This window comes from Bombina bombina, chromosome 6 (genome assembly GCF_027579735.1).
Source record: "Bombina bombina isolate aBomBom1 chromosome 6, aBomBom1.pri, whole genome shotgun sequence".
Taxonomy (NCBI): Eukaryota; Metazoa; Chordata; class Amphibia; order Anura; family Bombinatoridae; genus Bombina; species Bombina bombina.
Window position 1 is genome coordinate 481500193 of NC_069504.1, and position 26078 is coordinate 481526270.

At 39.0% G+C, this 26078-nt stretch overlaps 2 protein-coding genes across 2 annotated transcripts in view; one reads left to right on the forward strand and one right to left on the reverse strand.

Annotated features, from left to right (window-relative positions):
- LOC128663125 (C2 calcium-dependent domain-containing protein 4C-like) overlaps positions 1-4647 on the reverse strand; it is a 96037-nt gene extending 91390 nt beyond the window's left edge. The window contains exon 1 of the mRNA XM_053717306.1: positions 4566-4647. The gene's annotated coding sequence lies outside the window, so the exon portion shown is untranslated. The remainder of the gene's footprint in view (positions 1-4565) is intronic.
- VPS13C (vacuolar protein sorting 13 homolog C) overlaps positions 1-26078 on the forward strand; it is a 1402311-nt gene that overhangs the window by 51803 nt on the left and 1324430 nt on the right. The window contains 1 exon segment of the mRNA XM_053719302.1: positions 25279-25322. Within this exon segment, the coding sequence (XP_053575277.1) occupies positions 25279-25322 (44 nt within the window).

Consider the following 26078-nt stretch of genomic DNA (forward strand, 5'->3'; position numbering starts at 1 on the left):
CAAGTCTGTCAAAAGAACTGAAATAAGGGGGCAGTCTGCTGAGGCTTAGATACAAGGTAATTACAGAGGTAAAATGTGTATAATTATAACTGTGTTGGTTATGCAAAACTGGGGAATTAGTAATTAAGGGATTATCTATCTTTTAAAACAACAAACATTCTGGTGTTGACTGTCCCTTTAATAGGATAGCTTATTGCATCTGTATTCATTCATATTTGGAATCTCGCTGGTTTATCAGCTGCCTGAAATAAAAGAAGCAGTGTTATTATTTTGAGGTTTTGGAACACATTTTAAATTTACCAATGCAGCTAATTATTCAGTACAGCAGACATTTATTTAATATAGTATAATTTTCAGATAAAAAAAATAAGAATATATATATATATATATATATATATATATATATATATATATATATATATATATATATATATATATATATATATATATATATATATATTATTATTTTTTCTTTTCAATATGATTTGGATGTTTGAAATTATTATGAAGATTAGGCACATTTCATTTATTTGAGATTTAGTCTCCCATATGTTGGCATCTGATAAATGATAGCATTTTCCAGACATATAGGTGTATTGGACCTTCAAAGGAACTCTCATTTGTATTTCACACAAATGCTAATTACTACATCCCCTGAGATTCAGCTAGCTTCAAAAGTCAGTTTAGACTGAATGTCTGCTGTCTTTACAGGGGGGTCTGTGGTGAACTAAACCTTTTAGACAGGAAGCCCTTATATGGTCACCCAACCTGAGAGTTCCATGTGCTAAAATTTCTTTGAAGTGGCCCATCAGTTTTATCTATACAAATGTCTGCTCCTTTGTTCTCTGATGTGTAACCAGAAAAAGGGGGGTTTATTTCTAAATTTAGCTTCCAAATCTTGACAAATGGATTTGCATTTAGCAATGCTCAGGGCATTTCATAAATATTGAAATACTACACATATTATCTGTTGAGATTTATATATATATATATATATATATATATATATATATATGTGTATATATATATATGTGTGTGTGTGTGTGTGTATATATATATATATATATATATATATATATATATATGTATATGTATGTATTTTTTAATATTACTCACCAATACCCTGACAATGTTTAATAAAATGTTATACTCTTTATTTACTTTAATATTTCACATTACCATGTTCTGCACATAGCAGATCATGTTCTATGTATTTTTTAAATATTTTTCTCCAACATAGGTGTGTCCGGTCCACGGCGTCATCCTTACTTGTGGGATATTCTCTTCCCCAACAGGAAAGGGCAAAGAGCCCAGCAAAGCTGGTCACATGATCCCTCCTAGGCTCCGCCTTCCCCAGTCATTCTCTTTGCCGTTGTACAGGCAACATCTCCACGGAGATGGCTTAGAGTTTTTTAGTGTTTAACTGTAGTTTTTATTATTCAATCAAGAGTTTATTTTAAAATAGTGCTGGTATGTACTATTTACTCTGAAACAGAAAAGAGATGAAGATTTCTGTTTGTAAGAGGAAAATGATTTTAGCAACCGTTACTAAAATCGATGGCTGTTTCCACACAGGACTGTTGAGAGGAATTAACTTCAGTTGGGGGAACAGTGAGCAGACTTTTGCTGCTTGAGGTATGACACATTCTAACACGACGATGTAATGCTGGAAGCTGTCATTTTCCCTATGGGATCCGGTAAGCCATTTTTATTACAGAAAGAAAAAAAGGGCTTCACAAGGGCTTTTAAGACTGTAGACATTTTCTGGGCTAAATCGATTTATATATAAGCATATTTTATACTCCATAGCCTTGAGGAATTATTTTAATCTTGGGAAAACATTAACCAGGAGATAGTCGTGCCTTCTTTGTGTCCGAATCCAGTTTCAAAGAAGGAACGTTTGTTGCACAATTTGGATGTTGTTCGTGCTCTAAAGTTCTATTTAGATGCTACAAAGGATTTTAGACAAACATCTTCCTTGTTTGTTGTTTATTCTGGTAAAAGGAGAGGTCAAAAAGCAACTTCTACCTCTCTCTCTTTTTGGATTAAAAGCATCATCAGATTGGCTTACGAGACTGCCGGACGGCAGCCTCCTGAAAGAATCACAGCTCATTCCACTAGGGCTGTGGCTTCCACATGGGCCTTCAAGAACGAGGCTTCTGTTGATCAGATATGTAAGGCAGCGACTTGGTCTTCACTGCACACTTTTACTAAATTTTACAAGTTTGATACTTTTGCTTCTTCTGAGGCTATTTTTGGGAGAAAGGTTTTGCAAGCCGTGGTGCCTTCCATCTAGGTGACCTGATTTGCTCCCTCCCTTCATCCGTGTCCTAAAGCTTTGGTATTGGTTCCCACAAGTAAGGATGACGCCGTGGACCGGACACACCTATGTTGGAGAAAACAGAATTTATGTTTACCTGATAAATTACTTTCTCCAACGGTGTGTCCGGTCCACGGCCCGCCCTGGTTTTTTTAATCAGGTCTGATAATTTATTTTCTTTAACTACAGTCACCACGGTATCATATGGTTTCTCCTATGCAAATATTCCTCCTTTACGTCGGTCGAATGACTGGGGAAGGCGGAGCCTAGGAGGGATCATGTGACCAGCTTTGCTGGGCTCTTTGCCATTTCCTGTTGGGGAAGAGAATATCCCACAAGTAAGGATGACGCCGTGGACCGGACACACCGTTGGAGAAAGTAATTTATCAGGTAAACATAAATTCTGTTATTCATATATATATCTGAATATATCTTTACCTAATATAGAATGATAGATGGGTATAGACATACATTGTACTAAACATCATCATATATACTTCACATTCAAATGTTCTTCACATAGCAGAATGTGTGTGTGTATTTATGAATAAATAGAACATTCTGCTATGTGAATAATATTTGAATGCAAAGTTTATATGATGTTTTTTAGTATAATGTATGTCTATACCTATCTTTAATTCTATATAGGTATAGATATATTCAGATATATATATATAGGAATATATATTATCTATTTAAAAATATATGTGATTAATCGCACAGCACTAATGTGTATGTATCACTATTTTAAAGCCCAATTTGTAGTTTTTTTTTCATGCCTTCACATTTACTTTCAACTTGTAATCCGTGCACTCCTTTCCGATTGCCACAAACAGTTGCGATAAACAAAATATGTCTCTCATGAAACAGCGTGCCTCTCGTAATCTGTCCCCAAATGGTTAATGCCGGAACATGCTTTTGGTGACCATTCTGTTAATTTTGCTGCTTCGTATCATCCTAAAAACAGCTGATTGGTATTTGTATTATGCTTTTAGGTAGGTTTGAAATGCATTTCTCATCCTTCTTTTGCTTTTTCAATTTAATTATTGTTTAATAAACCAATTGGGAGTCTCTGGACGAGTATTCTAGCTTTGTGACAGAAACATTATTTTTTTATTAAAGACATTGAGACACTATCTATCCTGTCTACTCTTTTACTAAATATTGTGTATTTTTTAATTATATATTTTTAATTGAGTTTTTTTTATTTTTGTTGTTTTTATTAAATAATTGTGACAAGAAACACTCTGTTTGGAAGAGCATTTAATTGTCTGTCTTTCAAGCAGTGGGTTTGGGGGTTTATAGCACTTAAGGAAGCAATTTTTTGTTTTTGTTTTTACATTTATTTCTCCTCCATCCAGCTCCCTCCCAGTAGTGCCACTTCCAGGTTTCTGGAGCTTGCATGGCATTGTCACTTGCAAGTCATGGTGATGCCAATGCTCTCAGCCACCTCGTATGCAGCAGCAAGTGAAGGGGGTAGGCTCAATCAGCCCTGAAAGTGAAGCCTGTTTCTTTTTGGTGTAAAATGGTGATCCTCAGGTTAACAAAACTGTTTGGTTGCTATGCACATATGCTGGCTCAGCTCCAGGATGGAAATGCACTGCTTTAATGCTGTATTTTACCCCCTTTGTTGGGGGTTAAAGGGACTGTCTACTCCAGAATTGTTATTGTTTAAAAAGATAGATAATCCCTTTATTACCCATTCCCCAGTTCTGCATAACCAACTGTAAGGATTCCAGTCCTGCTTTTACTTTTTGCCTCAACTCACCTTCCTCACCTGTACTTAAGGCATCACCCCGCCCCAAACAAGTGCTTAGTTGTTGAGTATTGTTTGCTGAAACCAGTGCTCTCTTTCTTATAAGCTATATACTTATCAAAAGAAGTTTTACTTCTACTACTTTAACATTTGGATTTACAAATACCAGCTGCAGTTTGGTCACAAAGGGACTAATAACAACTAGTCTCATTCATCCTGAAGATTGCTATTCCAAGAAGTATTAAGTTATTCAACTCCTCATTTCTACAGGAATTGCTATCTAATTTCCAACAGGAGGATTCTACCAACTACTACTACGGTATTAGTATCAAATATAATTTACCTTGGATGCCTTAGGTAACTGCTAATTACAAATTTCATGTTGCCTTTTTGAACTTTTGTAAACTGACTTTGTCTCTCAGAAATTACTTTGATTGCAACGAATGTTTTATTTAATTCTATGAACTTCCTTTGAATACATTCTCATACCGGACAGTAACGGACTTTATGTGACGTCACACAGCTTCATACATCTCAGCGTGCCATACAGCTCCTTACAACTCAGCTTGTCTCACAGCTCCATTTACAATCACTAGTCTGTGTTCAGATTTCCACGCTGCAAGCCTTACTCTGTGTGCTGTGTCTCGCAGCAGGTCACGCCCCTGTCAGCAGCTGCAGTCTGTGTGTCTCACATCTCTCATGCCTCAGTGATTATTACAATGAACACTATCTCTCACATTTGGGTTCGAGCACAATTATTGTCAAAAGTTGTTATTAATAATAATACTTATTTTCAGCCTCTAAATATTTATATGGTATAACGATATAATATAACCATATAAAGACTTACTGCCATTACTTATAAAAATCACTCTGAATAAAACAGTCTATGCTGATATAATAGCCTGTACTTCAGTTGTGAAACAAATATAATTTATTTAGACTCTGCAGTTGTGATTCAAATAACCAAGGAACCTGATATAACAACTAAGCCATAAAATATGGATCCAGCAGAGCTTCCTCAAATTGTTTATAATTTAACACAAAGAGTTGACCAACTTAGTCAAGCCTTTAGAGAGTTACAATTAGAAAATGAAACTTTAAGAAAAGTAATAAAAGACACTGTCTCTATTAAACAGAGCCTTCCTGACAATCTGTCAGAACCATTTATTGCACCTCCAGATTTTTTCAATGGAGATAGGAATTTATACCGTCAATTCAAAAATGCTTGTCTGCTTAATTTCACCCTTAAACCTAAAACATACCCAAATGATAGGGTTAAAGTCCTTACAATGATAAGCTATTTAAGAGGTGAACCTCGCATTTGGGCAGACACTCTCTTTGAGACAAATAATGCTGTTCTTTCATCTTTTTCATCTTTTCTGGATATCATGGATGAATTATACTATGATTCTAACCTACAGTATACTTCTGAGAAAAAGATGAGGAACTTAAAACAAGGTAACAAACCTGTTGAATGTTACATAACAGAATTCAAGCAATATTCTATTGACTCTCAGTGGAACGCCATTGCTTTAAAAAACCAGTTCAGACTTGGACTCTCTGACGCAGTAAAAGATGAATTAGCCCGAACTGAGTTACCTGAAACATTGGAAGGCCTTATGAAGCTCAGCAGGCAAATTGATAGGAGATTACGTGAAAGAAGATTTGAACATCAATACCCTGAAATTGTTCATAAGAAGGATAAGGTTTTTAACCATCCCACTTCTAACAGTCCTCATACTGGTTCAACTGGTGCTGAAGCAATGGATATAAGTTTTTTCAGAGGACCTCTAACTCCTGAAGAACGTATCAGAAGGAAGACTAGAGGCCTCTGCATGTATTGCGCATCCTCATCTCATACTTTAAAGGATTGCCCATCTTTGCCACAGAACAAGAAGAGTAAGTACCATACCAATCTTTCTCTCCAGTCAAAGCATAACAACCCTCTTCATTGTTCTTTACTTCTTTCTCTACAGTGGGCAAATAAACAACTGACCATTCCAGCCATCTTGGATACAGGAGCACAAGGAAACTACATTGACAGTTCTCTGGTTTTTAAAAATAAAATACCATTGATAAAAAAGTTGTCTCCTATTTTCCTTCGTGTGGTTGATGGCTCTGAGATATCATCAGGGCCAATTACACATCACACCATCCCGCTCTCTGTCACTACATTAAAAACACATCATGAACATCTCACTTTTGATGTAATCACTTCTCCATTATTCCCAATAGTACTTGGGCTAGCTTGGTTACAGCTACACAAACCTGATATTAATTGGAAATCCTTAAAAGTTCAATTAAATTCTGATTTCTGTCAACAGACTTGCCATAGAACCTTTTTTCACAGTTTATCCTCCACATCAGAAACTCTGATACCAGAAATGTACAAGCAGTTCTCTGAAGTCTTCAGTAAGAAGGAAGCAGATACCCTTCCCCCACACAGAATCTACGACTGCCCTATTGAACTGAAACCTGGAACCACGCCACCTATTGGACATTTATACCCACTTTGTCAACCGGAACTGGATCATCTAAAAACTTACCTAGATGAAAATCTAAAGAAAGGGTTTATCCGTCCTTCGGTTTCTCCTGCTGGTGCAGGAATGTTCTTTGTGCGGAACAAAGACCAATCTCTTCGGCCTATCATTGACTTCAGACAATTGAACAAAATAACCATAAAAAACCGATACCCTCTCCCCCTCATTCCTGAACTCATAGAAAGACTCAGGCATGCTCAGATTTTTACTAAATTAGATTTGAGAGGGGCGTACAATTTAGTGCGTATCCGTGAGGGGGATGAGTGGCTTACCGCTTTTAGAACTAGGTATGGGTTGTTTGAATATCTAGTTATGCCTTTCGGCTTAACTAACGCACCCGCAACTTTCCAGTTCTTTATTAATGACATTTTCCATGATCTCCTTGACACATGTGTTGTTGTCTACCTAGATGACATTTTAATCTATTCCACAAATCTAGAAGAACATATCAAACATGTTAGTTGGGTTTTAGCAAGACTCCAAGTCCATCGGCTATACGCCAAATTGGAAAAATGTATTTTCCACACCAACAAAATAGAGTTCCTGGGTTACTCCATCAGCCCAAATGGGATTCAAATGCAAGATAACAAAGTGGAAGCAGTAAAATCATGGCCCACACCTTCAACATGGAAAGAACTACAAAAGTTTCTTGGTTTCAGTAACTATTACAGAAAGTTCATTCGCAATTTTTCTAAAATTGCAAAACCTCTGACTAAATTAACTAGTGCTAATTGCTCTTTCCAGTGGACTAAAGAACAGGATGATGCGTTCAACTTCCTAAAGAATTCCTTTTCATCTGCCCCCATTCTGAAATATCCTGATCCAAACCTTCAATATACCCTAGAGGTGGATTCTTCAGATTATGCTCTTGGCGCTGTCCTCTCCCAAAGACAGTCTCCTACAGAACCACTACACCCAGTTGGGTTCTATTCAAAAATTATGACTCCAGCAGAGATCAATTATTCCATTGGGGACAAGGAACTTCTAGCCATTAAAAGAGCCTTCGAATTCTGGAGACATCTCCTTGAAGGTACCTCCCTACCTATAGTGATTTATACGGATCACCGGAATTTGGAATATCTACAAAATAATAAAACTTTATCTGGACGTCAAGTGAGATGGAGTCTCTACTTTAGTCGTTTCAATTTCCAAATCATGTACAGGCCGGGTTCAAAAAATGGGAAGGCAGATGCACTCTCTCGACGAGATCCAAGACCTATACAGGAAGACTCTCCTACTAGCATTCTTCCCCCTACTCGATTCCTTGTTATCCTATCTCAACAGGATAAGGAATACCAATCTGATCTTTCTTCAGAAGACCAAACCCTACTAGATAGCCTAACCCTCCAGGATGGTTTTTACTTCCATGGTTCTAAACTTTATATTCCAGAACGTTTCAGACAGAAAATAATCAAAGATCATCATGACCCTCCACTAATTGGTCATCCAGGAATCAAACGTACACATGAGCTCATTTCCAGAAGTTACTGGTGGCCATCGATGAAAACCAGTATAAAGGAATATATACAACATTGTACAACCTGTACAGTATCAAAACCAGAAAGGAGACCTCCCTATGGCTATTTAATTCCTTTGGAAGTACCGGAATCTCCTTGGTCTCATTTGGGAATGGATTTTATAGTTGATCTACCACCTAGTTCTGGACAAACCACCATTTTAGTTGTTACCGATCATTTTACTAAAATGGCACATTTTATTCCTTTTCATAAGTTACCCACTTCCATTGAAACAGCATATTTATTTCTAAACCATATTGTACGATACCACGGGTTACCATCCATTTTAACTACTGATAGAGGAACCCAATTCACCTCACGCTTCTGGAAAGCACTCACTAAAGCACTCCAAATCGATCAAAGGTTAAGCACAGCCTTCCACCCTCAGACTAATGGCCAAACTGAGAGACTCAATCAGTGGCTTGAGCAATATCTACGATGTTATTGCTCATATCATCAAAATAAATGGACTTCCTTTCTCTCCATGGCTGAATTTGCCTATAACAATACCATTAACAGCACTACAAATTACTCTCCCTTTTTCGCCAACTATGGTTTTAATCCAAGATTCACTATCCAAACGACTTCTACACATGACTCACCATCTGTTGATGTGCTAACACAAAACATAGCTGAAAATTTCCTACATTTACGAGATAACATCAAACAAGCTCAGGCGTCTCAGAAGAAATTTTATGATTTACGTCGTAGAGCTTCTCCGAAATATACTATAGGGGACTATGTTTGGTTATCTTCCAAAAACATTAAAATGCACTTACCAAGTAAAAAATTGGCTGGGTTGTTCCTTGGCCCATTCAAAATTCTACACATCATCAATGAAAATGCCGTCAGGCTTGATCTACCTGATTCTTTACCCATCCACCCAACTTTCCATGTATCATTATTGAAACCCTACTTGGGAGATAAACCTGATGTACCTCTTCTACCCCCTTCTCCTATTCAATTGGGCACTGATGTCTATGAAGTTTATGATCTTTTGGACTCAAGATTTTATAATGGGGAATTACAGTATCTGGTCCGATGGAAAGGGTTCGCCCCAGAGGATGATACTTGGGAACCTCATGCACACATTAATGCTCCAAAGCTTATTGCTCGTTTTCATAGAAGATATCCAAACAGACCTAAATTCCAACCCGTGGTCGGCTTGCTTGAGGGGGGGGATCTGTAAGGATTCCAGTCCTGCTTTTACTTTTTGCCTCAACTCACCTTCCTCACCTGTACTTAAGGCATCACCCCGCCCCAAACAAGTGCTTAGTTGTTGAGTATTGTTTGCTGAAACCAGTGCTCTCTTTCTTATAAGCTATATACTTATCAAAAGAAGTTTTACTTCTACTACTTTAACATTTGGATTTACAAATACCAGCTGCAGTTTGGTCACAAAGGGACTAATAACAACTAGTCTCATTCATCCTGAAGATTGCTATTCCAAGAAGTATTAAGTTATTCAACTCCTCATTTCTACAGGAATTGCTATCTAATTTCCAACAGGAGGATTCTACCAACTACTACTACGGTATTAGTATCAAATATAATTTACCTTGGATGCCTTAGGTAACGGCTAATTACAAATTTCATGTTGCCTTTTTGAACTTTTGTAAACTGACTTTGTCTCTCAGAAATTACTTTGATTGCAACGAATGTTTTATTTAATTCTATGAACTTCCTTTGAATACATTCTCATACCGGACAGTAACGGACTTTATGTGACGTCACACAGCTTCATACATCTCAGCGTGCCATACAGCTCCTTACAACTCAGCTTGTCTCACAGCTCCATTTACAATCACTAGTCTGTGTTCAGATTTCCACGCTGCAAGCCTTACTCTGTGTGCTGTGTCTCGCAGCAGGTCACGCCCCTGTCAGCAGCTGCAGTCTGTGTGTCTCACATCTCTCATGCCTCAGTGATTATTACAATGAACACTATCTCTCACATTTGGGTTCGAGCACAATTATTGTCAAAAGTTGTTATTAATAATAATACTTATTTTCAGCCTCTAAATATTTATATGGTATAACGATATAATATAACCATATAAAGACTTACTGCCATTACTTATAAAAATCACTCTGAATAAAACAGTCTATGCTGATATAATAGCCTGTACTTCAGTTGTGAAACAAATATAATTTATTTAGACTCTGCAGTTGTGATTCAAATAACCAAGGAACCTGATACCAACAGTTATATTAATATACTTTTTACCTTTGTGATTACCTTGTATATAAGCCACTGTAGACTGCCCCCTTATTTTGGTTCTTTTGACAGACATGCAACAGTGCTGACTCCTAGGTAACTCCACGGGTGTGAGCACAATGTTATCTATATGACACACATGAACTTACACCCTCTAGCTGTGAAAAACTGTCAAATGCATTCAGATAAGAGAGCAAATGAGCGTATCTAGGTTTAGCTTTCAACTAAGAATACCAAGAGAACAAAGAAAATTTGATGTTAAAAGTAAATTGGAAAGTTGTTTAAAATTACACACCCTATCTGAATCATGAAAGTTTAAAGTTGACTAGACTGTCCCTTTTAAACACAGTTCTGGTCAAGCAGTAACACAGTAATAAAATGCTTTACCACTTTAAAACATTTTATTATTGATTACTTTTGTTTTATGTCCAAACTTGTGTTATTTTTTTTTTTATTTTTTTAAATACTTTATTTATGTAAAGACATACCATGAACATACTCATTTCGAGTTCGGTTTACAATGCCATAAAGCATTAAACTATACGACACAATGTTTTAAAGAAGTGGTTCACATGTGGATACAGTCTGCGGTGATCATGTATGTCTTTTCTTTTCTGAACATAACTTACATATTATACTATTTAGCCCTTACAATTTACAGTTGCGAAGAATCAGTGTATCTAGTGGTACTTGGTTTCCCCCAGTGCTGATTGTACAGCCGCTTTGGGTTCGGTAGGATAGTAAAGGACAAGGAGATGATGGAGGGATGGGAGCAGGGTAGAGGAGAATGCTAAAAGTAGAAACCTAGATATCCAGAGAGGGGCCGGGTATTTATGAGCAGGTGGGGTGGCAGGTCTCTTCTAAGTAAGCAAGTATCACATTTACTTTATGGTTTACCTTGTTTCTTGATTCTTTATGTGTGAAGCAAAAGAGAAAAACGACGGCTCTACTGGTGCTGTGTCCCAAATTCTATTCCTATCTCTTTTTGTAGTAGGAGAGAGAATTAAATAAAGATATACGATGGGACTTAGGTGCTGTACATTGTGAGGAACAAACCAGGAGATATCAATTGCAAACGCAATTGGAAGAATGTACTTAAGTAGCACTCACCAGCATAGAAACATAGAAACATAGATATTGACGGCAGATAAGAGCCATAGGCCCAGCAAGTCTGCCCGACCTTACCTAACAGTATAAACTTATCTAGTGATAAAAGTGACAAAGTGAAAAAATCACAACTGGTACCATAAGAAATAGAACCCAAAGAAATGGGGGATTTTAAAATGTAACATTTAATGGTGATATTAAAATGGGGTTATGCAAATTAAAAAAATCAGACAGTGTGAGAGTGAGTGAATGGCGACCTGGGGCCAAAATGTCTCAGGAATCAAAAGTATTTATATTCTGAAAAACCTCAGTGTGTTCTCAAGAGGGTACAAAACAAACAAAATAGAGGTAAAGTTATCAGTTTATATTGCTTGGGTCATTTTCAGACTTCTGCCAACGTAAGTGTTATAATTATCCCTATTAGTAGTTTGTGGGTAAATGAGAGGTGTCCTCCAATGGTAGAATGCCCCAGTATTGTGTATATGTAATAACTCCCTCTAGGAGATCCGTTCGGGAAAAGTTACCGCCTGGTGAATGCCTGGGTTATAAATAGCCCCAGAATTGCCACAATTGTCTGAATATATATTGTGGTGCTCTTATTGGATATTGAGTGGTTCACCTCTGGATACCGTTTTAGAGTGGCCCCTGGTATTATATGAAGGTTTATCTACTTGGTCGAAGTCTGGTGTTTATTGGTTGTGTTGATACCTCATTTCTGTTTAGTGATGTTAGGCTGCTGGTGTACTTCTCGCACATCTACATATGTACTCAAGTTTAATAGCAATTTGATTTCTTGACTTATCAGCTAGTGTGCCCCTTTAAATGAAATTCGTCCTCTATCTTATGAGTAACCTTCTATATTAAAATTCCCTAAATTGTTATTGTGATATATCAGGAACACATTATCAAATTGTAAGGGTCCTAGGAGCCTTACTATAATGCCATTGTATTGTAACTTTGAGTCAGTAAACAAGGTTAAGTTCTTATTCTTGATTCTTTACCCTTGTGCAGTTGCTTACACATTAAATTCGGGTTCCCAGGGTGCCATCTGCTATCTGTCAGGATCATCAATGTGTGTCTGATTGTTGGTTTTATTATGTGTCAAAATTAATTGTCCACTCTCCCCTCAGTTGCACATTGAGAATATAGTCTGTGTTTCTGATTGGATAGATTATTTGGATTTGTTGGGTTTGGCTCAATGTACGTATATATGTTTCCCATTTTCTCATGAAGTGTGTCGTCCTTCCCTGGAGGTCCCCTAAGGTGTCTGCTTGCTCGTATATCATTTGCTGATGAATCTCCCTTTTTGAGCTGAGTAAGGGTGGGGGCATCACCTAGTATTTGAATACTGTTTTCCTAGCCTGTAGAATAACATTGTAGGTGAATAATAGATCTGTTTTTGGTATGTCCTGAAGATCGAGAAACACTATCATTTGTGGTGTGAGAGTCAGCGATGTATTATGTTGTTGTTTATCCAATGTATTAGCATACCCCAAAATTTTATATAGTTTGGGACAATCCCATAGCATATGGATTAGATCTGCTTTCGGCATGGAGCATTTTGGGCATTTGCCCTCTGATTCTGGTTCCCAGATTTTGTATAGTTTAGGGGTGATGTATCATTCCCTAACAGTTTAGTGTGTGCTTCTCTTATGTCTGTCGAAAAAGAGGCCAATCTTACCCTCTGTATGCTCTGCTGAACCTACTTGGCTGATATATCCGTATCTAGTATTTCCGTTCATTTCTCGCTAATTTGTTTTAATGAGTTTTCGTTGTCTGATTCTCCAAGAGTTTTATATGTTGGTGTGATTGTGGTGATTCCATGTTCATATGAGTTGCATAGTGAGTATATTGGATTATTTTTCCGGGGAGTTCTCCCTCAATTTCAAGTGACCATGTGTAGTGCTTTACCTGCAAATATCCACAGTGATGTGTACGTGGGACACAGTGCCATGTTTGTAGGTGGGAGAGAGTGCATATTGTTTTCCCATCCCCTTCCAGGAGTTTTGAAATGGTGTCAATGCCTAGTTCTTTCCATTCCCTAAATGTTTTTGACGTGAGGCCTTTCGTAAGAAAAGCCTTTCGTCTTGACACTCTACCCCATAGCCCAGACATATGAAGAATACGTGAGATTGTTGTCACATGTACCACACAGCCAGTACTTGCCAGATATTCCTGCAGCTCCTTTAATGGTGCTGTAGGCCTCTTGGTAGCCTCCCAGGCTAGTTTTTTTCTTGTCTTTTCATCAATTTTGGAGGGACATCCAGTTCTTGGTAATGTCACTGTTGTGCCATATTTTCTCCACTTGATGATGACTGTCTTCACTGTGTTCCATGGTATATCTAATGCCTTGGAAATTCTTTTGTACCCTTCTCCTGACTGATACCTTTTAACAGTGAGATCCCTCTGATGCTTTGGAAGCTCTCTGTGGACCATGGCTTTTGCTGTGGGATGCGACTAAGAACATTTCAGGAAAGACCAACTAGAGCAGTTGAACTTTATTTGGGGTTAATCAGAGGCACTTTAAATGATGGCAGGTGTATGCTGACTCCTATTTAACATGATTTTGAATATGATTGCTTAATTCTGAACACGGCTACATCCCCTGTTATAAGAGGGTGTGCACACATATGCAACCACATTATTTTACTTTTTTTTGTTTTCTTCCCTCCATCTAAAAGATTTCATGTGGCCGCAGCGGAGCCCTCCTGTACGTCATAGGTGACGTCATAGTGGGCGGGGTTATAAATCTCATACTACCGCGATTTGAAATTGCGGCAATTTTTAAAATCGCAATTAATCACACCATGAGATTAATCGTGCAGCCCTAATAGGGAATCATTTGGAGTAAATACAGAAGTTTTGGGAATAGAATCATTTTAACCAGTCCTGTTCTGCCCGATATGTTTAGAGGGAGTTTAGCCCAGTGTGTGATTTAGGTCCTGTGCTTCCTTTTTTAGTGGGGTGTAATTGGCCTCATACCATGTGTTTGGGTCTACTGAGAGTTTTATTCCTAGATATTTTAATGTTTTGTCCACCACTTTGAAGTCATATGGGTAAGTTTTGTGCCTTAGTTTGCAGAGTCAGCCATACCAGTTCTGTTTTATCTGTATTCATTTTATAAACAGATATTTTACTGAAGTTTGCTTTGATGGTCAATACAATGCCTATATTAGCTCTTGGGTTTTTAATGTATAGTACCATATTGTCTGCAAAGAGGGTTAAGTGCTTTGTTTCTTTTCCTACTGTGAGACCCGCTGTCTCCTTTCGGATTTTAATGGCCAGGGGCTATGTCAAAGAGGAGTGGGAATAAAGGACAGCCCTGTCTTTTGTCTCTCTCTAGGGCGAAGGGTTAGGAAGGGACTCTATTTACTAGAATAGCCGCTTGTGGTGAGGTGTATATGGATTTTAGTGCTTGTATGTAATTTCCTGTTTTCCAAAATTGTGTAAGAGTAGAGAAAAGGTGTTCCCAAAGCACTTTGTTGAAAGCCTTTTCCGCGTCCACCAACAGGATGCAGGCCTCTGTGGGTTTCAGGTCCTTCTTAGATTCCCTATGTTTCCAGTAATGGGTTAGTATGAACTGACAAGTGGTCATAATTTAAGGTTGGAGGAAAGGAGATTTAATCTCCTGCAACGGAAATGTTTTTTCACTGTAAGAGCAATAAAATTGTGGAACTCCTTATCAAAGGAGGTAGTGAATGCCAATACCATAGATACATTTAAAAATAGTTTGGATAAATTTCTGTCTAGAAACAAAATTCATGGATATGATTGCTAGTATTAAATAGGTCACCATTTAGTAGGATTATTTAATCTTAACTGGAGTTTTTTTTTTTTTTTAAAGTATTTTAGATTTGTGTAGGTTGAACTCCTCGACTGTATTTTTTTTAACCTCATCTATTATGTTACTATGTAATGTGCGTATGTTGGTTAGAATTTTTGTGAAAAATTTGTTATCCTTGTTCATCAATGAGAGAGGGCGGTAAGAGACTGCGTTATGTGGGTCTCTGTCAGGTTTGGGAATTAAGCAAGCATTCACCTCTGTAAATCTTTGTGATGGTGTAATCCTACCAATTAATATGCCATTGAACACTCGATAATGTGTCAGCTATTTCATTTTTGAGGATTTTGTAAAATTCGGCTTTTAAACCATCCGTTCCAGGTGTTTATTCTAATGACAGATCCCCTTTGATTTTGATTATCTCGGGAATTTCTATTGGTGCATTTAGTACTAGTCGTTGTTCCTCTGTTAATGTGGGAAGTTCTAGTGAATGCCAGAACTCCTTTTTGTCAGTTATTTACTTTTTGTCCTTTGTATAATTGTGTATAATAGTATTTGAAGACTTTTTGGATGTGAGCGTTAGTGTGTATCTTTCCCCCATCTTTGATTGATTGCTACAATAGGACTATTAGCTTTGGTTAGTTTGGTAAGTCTAGCTAGTAGGTGTTTTGTTTTATTTTCATGACAATAGTATTTAGCATGGTTTATGGTCAAATCTCTAGCTGCATTTTGTGCCAGTATTGTGTCTCGTGTTTTTATTTCTTTATATTTGTTTTTAGTTATGTTTGTGGGGTTTCTTAGGTATTTATTTCTTGCATTTAACAGTTGTTTCAGTAGTAGTTTCTTCTCGGAGTCTTTTTCCTTCTCTTGACCCCTACTATGTATGACATTGTGACCCCCCCTAAGCACTGCCTGGCTAGCTTCCCAATAGATGATGGGTTTTTCAAGGTGTTGGTAAGTTGCTGTTTTATACGCTAGACATTCCCCTATTAGTTTTTTTAGATTTGTGTTGTGATACAGATATTTGGGGAAGGTCCAAGTGCCTGGTGGATTCCTAGTCTGTCCTAACTTTTAATTTGATCGTGATCGGGGCATGGTCAGAGATAAGTGGAGCTTCTATTGTAGCATCTATGATTTTAGTGCACAGTGTTTGAGATATCAGAAAGAGGTCTATTCGTGAAAGTGTGTCTTTAGCTGGGGTGATACAAGTATAATCTCTAGTTTCTGGGTTTCTCTGTCTACAGATGTCTATTAGCGAGAGGGCTTTACTAAATTTAGCTAGTGTGAGCGAGTCCCTTTTCGAGTTTATTTGTTTACCTTTCCAGTGTTGGGTCGTACTTGGATTTTCATACCTGTCTGCTGGAGTCTGTGATGCTATATTGAAATCTCCTCCAACGATCAGCGGGGCATCGGCTATGCGCAGAAAGTGGGTTTTTAGTGAACCCCAGAATTCTGTTTTTTGCGTATGTGGGCCATATATCCCACCCAAGATCAGTGAGTTTCCCTCTAGTGTAATTTTAAGGAGTATATATCTTCCCTCTGGGTCTATGATAGTTTGGGCAATTTTATAATTCAGGCTTTTCCTAAAAAGAAAGGTGATGCCCCTAGCTCTGCCAGCTTCGTACAGGGTGAATACTACCTCTCCCACCCATCCCTGCTTGAGTTTTTGATGTTCACTGGACTTTTAAATGGGTTTCTTCCAGGATAGCTATGTCTGCCTTTTTGGAGTTTAAGTACTTTAGTATAGATTTTCTCTTAATGGGGGATGTAATTCCCCCCCCCCCCCACATTCCACGAGACAATGCGAGTCCCCATGTTTTTATGCGTGTCGAGTAGTGTGGTATATGAGCTGATTTGGGATTTTTATCTTCCGTTTTGTTATGTGGTCTTGGTGTGAGTTGTTTAGTGTTTGAGAGGTCCTGTGTTCGAAAAAGTTGTACTCACATTTTGGCACCCTGGGGGATTTCTCTGTGTGGATAGTTCACTTCTATGTGTGGAAACTAGATGGTAGAATATTAATAAACAAAATAACATCAGTGCAAGTCGTTAACTATTAATACAGTTTAAACCAATTCAAAATAACTTTACTATAACACAACATAATGGTTGTGGTAGAAAGTATTCAGTCTATTTATTGCTTTACATTGTCCAACTTTTTATGTGTTGAACCATTAACCTTACATACAGCTGGAGATCACTTTCTTTCATGTCTCCAGATCTTCCTCTATGCGGTCCTCATCTCTCTGGTTGTTGTTGTTTCTGTGAGCTTCTGCATGTAGAAAGAGCTGTAGCTGCTTGGGTGATTCAAATAATTTTGCCCTTTGTGGTGTCTGGATTTTTAGTCGTGCTGGGTATAATAGTGCAACCATTTCACCTTTTACCTGAAGTTTCTTACAGTAGGGAGAGAATTCTCAGCGTCGCTTTGCAACCTCTCTTGATTAGTCCTGAAATAGTAGGATCTTTTTCTCCAACATAGGTGTGTCCGGTCCACGGCGTCATCCTTACTTGTGGGATATTCTCTTCCCCAACAGGAAATGGCAAAGAGCCCAGCAAAGCTGGTCACATGATCCCTCCTAGGCTCCGCCTTCCCCAGTCATTCTCTTTGCCGTTGTACAGGCAACATCTCCACGGAGATGGCTTAGAGTTTTTTGGTGTTTAAATGTAGTTTTTATTCTTCAATCAAGAGTTTGTTATTTTAAAATAGTGCTGGTATGTACTATTTACTCTGAAACAGAAAAGAGATGAAGATTTCTGTTTGTAAGAGGAAAATGATTTTAGCAACCGTTACTAAAATCGATGGCTGTTTCCACACAGGACTGTTGAGAGGAATTAACTTCAGTTGGGGGAAACAGTGAGCAGACTTTTGCTGCTTGAGGTATGACACATTTCTAACAAGACTTGGTAATGCTGGAAGCTGTCATTTTCCCTATGGGATCCGGTAAGCCATTTTTATTAAATAAGAATAAAGGGCTTCACAAGGGCTTTAAAGACTGGTAGACATTTTCTGGGCTAAAACGATTGATTTATAAGCATTTTTAATACTTCATAGCTTTGAGGAGTTATTTTATTCTTGGGAATTATGTAAAATAACCGTCAGGCACTGTATTGGACACCTTTTTCACTGGGGGCTTTCTCTAATCATAGGCAGAGCCTCATTTTCGCGCCTCTATTGCGCAGTTGTTTTTGGGAAGCAAGGCATGCAGATGCATGTGTGAGGAGCTCAGATACATAGAAAAAGCTTTCTGAAGGCGTCATTTGGTATCGTATTCCCCTTTGGGCTTGGTTGGGTCTCAGCAAAGCAGATGCCAGGGACTGTATAGGGGTTAAATATAAAAACGGCTCCGGTTCCGTTATTTTAAGAGTTAAAACTTTCAAATTTGGTGTGCAATACTTTTAAGGCTTTAAGACACTGTGGTGAAATTTTGGTGAATTTTGAACAATTCCTTCATACTTTTTCACATTTTCAGTAATAAAGTGTGTTCAGTTTAAAATTTAAAGTGACAGTAACGGTTTTTATTTTAAAACGTTTTTTGTACTTTGTTATCAAGTTTATGCCTGTTTAACATGTCTGAACTATCAGATAGACTATGTTCTGTATGTGGGGAAGCCAAGGTTCCTTCTCATTTAAATAGATGTGATTTATGTGACACAAAATTTAGAGAAAATGATGCCCAAGATGATTCCTCAAGTGAGGGGAGTAAGCATGGTACTGCATCATCCCCTCCTTCGTCTACGCCAGTCTTGCCCACACAGGAGGCCCCTAGTACATCTAGTGCGCCAATACTCCTTACTATGCAACAATTAACGGCTGTAATGGATAATTCTATCAAAAACATTTTAGCCAAAATGCCCACTTATCAGCGAAAGCGCGACTGCTCTGTTTTAGAAAATACTGAAGAGCATGAGGACGCTGATGATATTGGTTCTGAAGTGCCCCTACACCAGTCTGAGGGGGCCAGGGAGGTTTTGTCTGAGGGAGAAATTTCAGATTCAGGGAAAATTTCTCAACAAGCTGAACCTGATGTGATTACATTCAAATTTAAATTGGAACATCTCCGCACTCTGCTTAAGGAGGTGTTATCTACTCTGGATGATTGTGAGAATTTGGTCATTCCAGAGAAATTATGTAAGATGGACAAGTTCCTAGAGGTCCCGGGGCCCCCCGAAGCTTTTCCTATACCCAAGCGGGTGGCGGACATTGTAAACAAAGAATGGGAAAGGCCCGGCATACCTTTTGTCCCTCCCCCTATATTTAAGAAATTGTTTCCTATGGTCGACCCCAGAAAGGACTTATGGCAGACAGTCCCCAAGGTCGAGGGGGCGGTTTCTACTCTAAACAAACGCACTACTATCCCTATAGAAGATAGTTGTGCTTTCAAAGATCCTATGGATAAAAAATTAGAGGGTTTGCTTTAAAAGATGTTTGTTCAGCAAGGTTACCTTCTACAACCAATTTCATGCATGGTTCCTGTCACTACAGCAGCGTGTTTCTGGTTCGATGAACTAGAAAAGTCGCTCAATAAAGATTCTTCTTATGAGGAGATTATGGACAGAATTCATGCTCTCAAATTGGCTAACTCTTTTACTTTAGACGCCACTTTGCAATTGGCTAGATTAGCGGCGAAAAATTCAGGGTTTGCTATTATGGCGCGCAGAGCGCTTTGGCTAAAATCTTGGTCAGCGGATGCGTCTTCCAAGAACAAATTGCTTAACATACCTTTCAAGGGGAAAACGCTGTTTGGCCCTGACTTGAAAGAGATTATTTCTGATATCACTGGGGGTAAGGGCCACGCCCTTCCTCAGGATAGGTCTTTCAAGGCTAAAAATAAACCAAATTTTCGTCCCTTTCGCAGAAACGGACCAGCCCCAAGTGCTACATCCTCTAAGCAAGAGGGTAATACTTCTCAAACCAAGCCAGCCTGGAGGCCAATGCAAGGCTGGAACAAAGGTAAGCAGGCCAAGAAACCTGCCACTGCTACCAAGACAGCATGAGATGTTGGCTCCCGATCCGGGACCGGATCTGGTGGGGGGCAGACTTTCTCTCTTCGCTCAGGCTTGGGCAAGAGATGTTCTGGATCCTTGGGCGCTAGAAATAGTCTCCCAAGGTTATCTTCTGGAATTCAAGGAGCTTCCCCCAAGGGGGAGGTTCCACAGGTCTCAATTGTCTTCAGACCACATAAAAAGACAGGCATTCTTACATTGTGTAGAAGACCTGTTAAAAATGGGAGTGATTCATCCTGTTCCATTAGGAGAACAAGGGATGGGATTCTACTCCAATCTGTTCATAGTTCCCAAAAAAGAGGGAACATTCAGACCAATCTTAGATCTCAAGATCCTAAACAAGTTTCTCAAGGTTCCATCGTTCAAAATGGAAACCATTCGGACAATTCTTCCTTCCATCCAGGAAGGTCAATTCATGACCACGGTGGATTTAAAGGATGCGTATCTACATATTCCTATCCACAAGGAACATCATCGGTTCCTAAGGTTCACCTTTCTGGACAAGCATTACCAGTTTGTGGCACTTCCATTCGGATTAGCCACTGCTCCAAGAATTTTCACAAAGGTACTAGGGTCCCTTCTAGCGGTGCTACGACCAAGGGGCATTGCAGTAGTACCTTACTTGGACGACATACTGATTCAAGCGTCGTCCCTACCACGAGCAAAGGCTCATACGGACATTGTCCTGGCCTTTCTCAGATCTCACGGGTGGAAAGTGAACGTAGAAAAAAGTTCTCTATCTCCGTCAACAAGAGTTCCCTTCTTGGGAACAATAATAGACTCCTTAGAAATGAGGATTTTTCTGACAGAGGCCAGAAAATCAAAACTTCTAAGCTCTTGTCAAGTACTTCATTCTGTTCTTCTTCCTTCCATAGCACAGTGCATGGAAGTAATAGGTTTGATGGTCGCGGCAATGGACATAGTTCCTTTTGCGCGAATTCATCTGAGACCTTTACAACTGTGCATGCTCAGTCAGTGGAATGGGGATTATACAGACTTGTCTCCGACGATACAAGTAGATCAGAGGACCAGAGATTCACTCCGTTGGTGGCTGACCCTGGACAACCTGTCACAGGGGATGAGCTTCCGCAGACCAGAGTGGGTCATTGTCACGACCGACGCCAGTCTGGTAGGCTGGGGCGCGGTCTGGGAACCCCTGAAAGCTCAGGGTCTTTGGTCTCGGGAAGAATCTCTTCTCCCGATAAACATTCTGGAACTGAGAGCGATATTCAATGCTCTCAAGGCTTGGCCTCAGCTAGCAAAGGCCAAATTCATACGGTTTCAATCTGACAACATGACGACCGTTGCGTATATCAACCATCAGGGGGGAACAAGGAGTTCCCTGGCGATGGAAGAAGTGACCAAAATCATTCAATGGGCGGAGACTCACTCCTGCCACTTGTCTGCAATCCACATCCCAGGCGTGGAAAATTGGGAAGTGGATTTTCTGAGTCGTCAGACATTTCATCCGGGGGAGTGGGAACTCCATCTGGAAATCTTTGCCCAAATAACTCAATTGTGGGGCATTCCAGACATGGATCTGATGGCCTCTCGTCAGAACTTCAAGGTTCCTTGCTACGGGTCCAGATCCAGGGATCCCAAGGCGACTCTAGTAGATGCACTAGTAGCACCTTGGACCTTCAACCTAGCTTATGTATTCCCACCGTTTCCTCTCATCCCCAGGCTGGTAGCCAGGATCAATCAGGAGAGGGCATCAGTGATCTTGATAGCTCCTGCGTGGCCACGCAGGACTTGGTATGCAGACCTGGTGAATATGTCATCGGCTCCACCATGGAAGCTACCTTTGAGACAGGACCTTCTTGTTCAAGGTCCGTTCGAACATCCGAATCTGGTTTCACTCCAACTGACTGCTTGGAGATTGAACGCTTGATTTTATCAAAGCGAGGGTTCTCAGATTCTGTCATTGATACTCTTGTTCAGGCCAGAAAGCCTGTAACTAGAAAAATCTACCATAAAATATGGAAAAAATATATCTGTTGGTGTGAATCTAAAGGATTACCATGGAACAAGATAAAAATTCCTAAGATTCTATCCTTTCTTCAAGAAGGTTTGGAGAAAGGATTATCTGCAAGTTCTTTGAAGGGACAGATTTCTGCTTTATCTGTTTTACTTCACAAAAAGCTGGCGGCTGTGCCAGATGTTCAGGCTTTTGTTCAGGCTCTGGTTAGAATCAAGCCTGTTTACAAACCTTTGACTCCTCCTTGGAGTCTCAATTTAGTTCTTTCAGTTCTTCAGGGGGTTCCGTTTGAGCCCCTACATTCTGTCGATATCAAGTTATTATCTTGGAAAGTTTTGTTTTTGGTTGCAATTTCTTCTGCTAGAAGAGTTTCAGAGTTATCTGCTCTGCAGTGTTCTCCTCCCTATCTGGTGTTCCATGCAGATAAGGTGGTTTTGCGTACTAAACCTGGTTTTCTTCCGAAAGTTGTTTCTAACAAAAACATTAACCAGGAGATAGTCGTGCCTTCTTTGTGTCCGAATCCAGTTTCAAAGAAGGAACGTTTGTTGCACAATTTGGATGTAGTTCGTGCTCTAAAATTCTATTTAGATGCTACAAAGGATTTCAGACAAACATCTTCCTTGTTTGTTGTTTATTCTGGTAAAAGGAGAGGTCAAAAAGCAACTTCTACCTCTCTATCTTTTTGGCTTAAAAGCATCATCAGATTGGCTTATGAGACTGCCGGACGGCAGCCTCCTGAAAGAATCACAGCTCATTCCACTAGGGCCGTGGCTTCCACATGGGCCTTTAAGAACGAGGCTTCTGTTGATCAGATATGTAAGGCAGCGACTTGGTCTTCACTGCACACTTTTACCAAATTTTACAAATTTGATACTTTTGCTTCTTCTGAGGCTATTTTTGGGAGAAAGGTTTTGCAAACCGTGGTGCCTTCCATCTAGGTGACCTGATTTGCTCCCTCCCATCATCCGTGTCCTAAAGCTTTGGTATTGGTTCCCACAAGTAAGGATGACGCCGTGGACCGGACACACCTATGTTGGAGAAAACAGAATTTATGTTTACCTGATAAATTACTTTCTCCAACGGTGTGTCCGGTCCACGGCCCGCCCTGGTTTTTTAATCAGGTCTGATGATTTATTTTCTTTAACTACAGTCACCACGGTATCATATGATTTCTCCTATGCAAATATTCCTCCTTTACGTCGGTCGAATGACTGGGGAAGGCGGAGCCTAGGAGGGATCATGTGACCAGCTTTGCTGGGCTCTTTGCCATTTCCTGTTGGGGAAGAGAATATCCCACAAGTAAGGATGACGCCGTGGACCGGACACACCGTTGGAGAAAGTAATTTATCAGGTAAACATAAATTCTGTTTTTCCATTATAGGTGAGTTCTGGGGCCTGTCTGTAAACGTTTAGTATGGCTGCCCTATCCTTGAAGTTTAAGTACTTGATCATTAGTTGTCGGGGTGGTGTTGTCGTTCCATCTCTTTGTTGCAACATTTCTATTCTGTGGGCTCTCTCCACAATGCAGGGGATTAAGGATTGCGGTATGTGCAATAGTACCGGTAAAACTTTTTCTGCCTATTAGTGCTGAGTTTGGGACTGACTCTAGAAGGCCCACAATTCTTATATTGTTTCTCCTAGACCTGTTTTCCAGGTCATCTAATTTTTCTTGAAGTGTTTTGTTTTGCCTCTGCAGGAGTGTGATGCTAGCTGAGAATTCTCTTTGTTGGGTTTTGTTGTCAGTGATCCTCTGTTCTGCTGTAGTTAGTCTCGAAGAGAAGGTTTTGAAGTCAGAGGATAGGGTGTCTAGGCCTGTTTATAGTTGCTCTATCTTCGGCAGAAATAGCGATGAGAGCTGGCTGACAATAGGATGTGTATTTTGTGAAGATAAGTCAGCGGTTTCCGCAGTCCCAGTTTCATGTATTTGTGCTTGATGTTTGAGTTTTTTGTCTTTTTGTCTCTGTTTGCCGGACATGGTGTCTGACTGCTTGCTGTAGGGCGTATTATACTTAATCATGCAGGACTTTCACTTCCAAGTACTGTTACTTGGTGTTTGCCCTCAACTCTATTGTCCAGGTGAGTATTAGGGTTATCTCACCAAGGATGCTCGTGTCCGGGCTGTATATACTGGGATTTAGTCCTGTATTTTCCCCACAAGGAGCAGAGAGCTCTTGCTACCGCTTTTGTGGCCCACCCACCGGAAGTCCCAAGTTTTGCATTGTTATGTAATAAAAAAATGCTAATACTTCAAATATCATAACCTGATTTTTTTTTATTAATATGTTTTTGTTAGAAACTTAAAGGGATACTAAATCCAAATTTTTTATTTTGTGATTCAGACAGAGCATGCAGTTTTAAGCAACTTTCTAATTTATTTCTATTATCAACTTTTCTTCATTCTCTTGCTATCTTTATTTAAAAAGCAGGAATGTAAAGCATGTTATGCTTGCTTATTGGTGGCTAAATATCAGCCACTAATAAGCAAGCACTATCCATGGTGCTGAACCTAAAATGGGCCGTCTCCTAATCTTTACATTTCTGCTTTTTAAATAAAGATAGCAAGAGAATTAAGAATAATTGATAATGGGAGTAAATTAGTAAATTGCTTAAAATGATATGCTCTATCTGAATCATGAAAGACAAATTTGGGTTTAGTATCCGTTTAAAGGTACGTGAAACGCAACCCTTTTCTTTCATTATTCAGATACATACAATTAAAAAAAAAACTATCCACTTTAGTTCTGTTAACTAATTTGCTTCATTCCCTTTGTAGAAAAGCATACCTAGGTAGACTCAAAAGCAGGATTGCACAACTAAGAGCTAGCTGCTGATTGGTGGCTGCACATAGATCTCTTCTCATTGGCTCACCTGATGTTTTCAGCTAGCTCCCAGTAGGACATTGCTTCTCCTTCAACAAAAAATACCAAAATATTGAAACAAATTTGATAGTAGAAGTAAACTGGAAAGTGGTTTAAAATGGTCTGTTCATGTCACTTTAAGCTTAAATATTTTTGTTTTTTAGTTCATGCAGTAACACTCCATTTTCCCTCCGTTTTTAAGGAAATGTTGCCCTTGAAAATCTCCAGATTAGAGAAAATGCATTGGTGAGTTTTTTTATTTATTGAATAATGCATTATCCTTTAACCTTTGTTTGATGATTTTTTCTTCAACAGGAAGCCAAACAGAAATGTATTATGTGTTTATATATCTGTTAGGTCTTCATTTCTCAGTCTGTATACATGTACACAGGAAATCTTTGCATTGTGTGTGCGTTTTAGCTTTCATCTAATGCCTTTTTTAAATGTATATTTATTTGTGGTTAAGATACAATATGCGTGAAAAAGTTATTATACAATATTATGTTACACTATAGATCATTAACAATTGTAATTGTGTCACTGTAAAGAAACCTTTTTTAAATCATAGATTTCTCTTGTTAAGTGTATCCAGTCCACGGATCATCCATTACTTGTGGGATATTCTCCTTCCCAACAGGAAGTTGCAAGAGGATCACCCACAGCAGAGCTGCTATATAGCTCCTTCCCTAACTGTCATATCCAGTCAATCTCTTGCAAGCCTCAACCAAGATGGAGGTCGTAAGAGGAGTGTGGGGTTTTATACTTAGTTTATTCTTCAATCAAAAGTTTGTTATTTTTAAATGGTGCCGGAGTGTACTGTTTATCTCAGGCAGTATTTAGAAGAAGAATCTGCCTGCGTTTTCTATGATCTTAGCAGAAGTAACTAAGATCCATGGCTGTTCTCACATATTCTGAGGAGTGAGGTAACTTCAGAGAGGGAATGGCGTGCTGGTTTTCCTGCAATAAGGTATGTGCAGTTAATATTTTTCTAGGGATGGAATT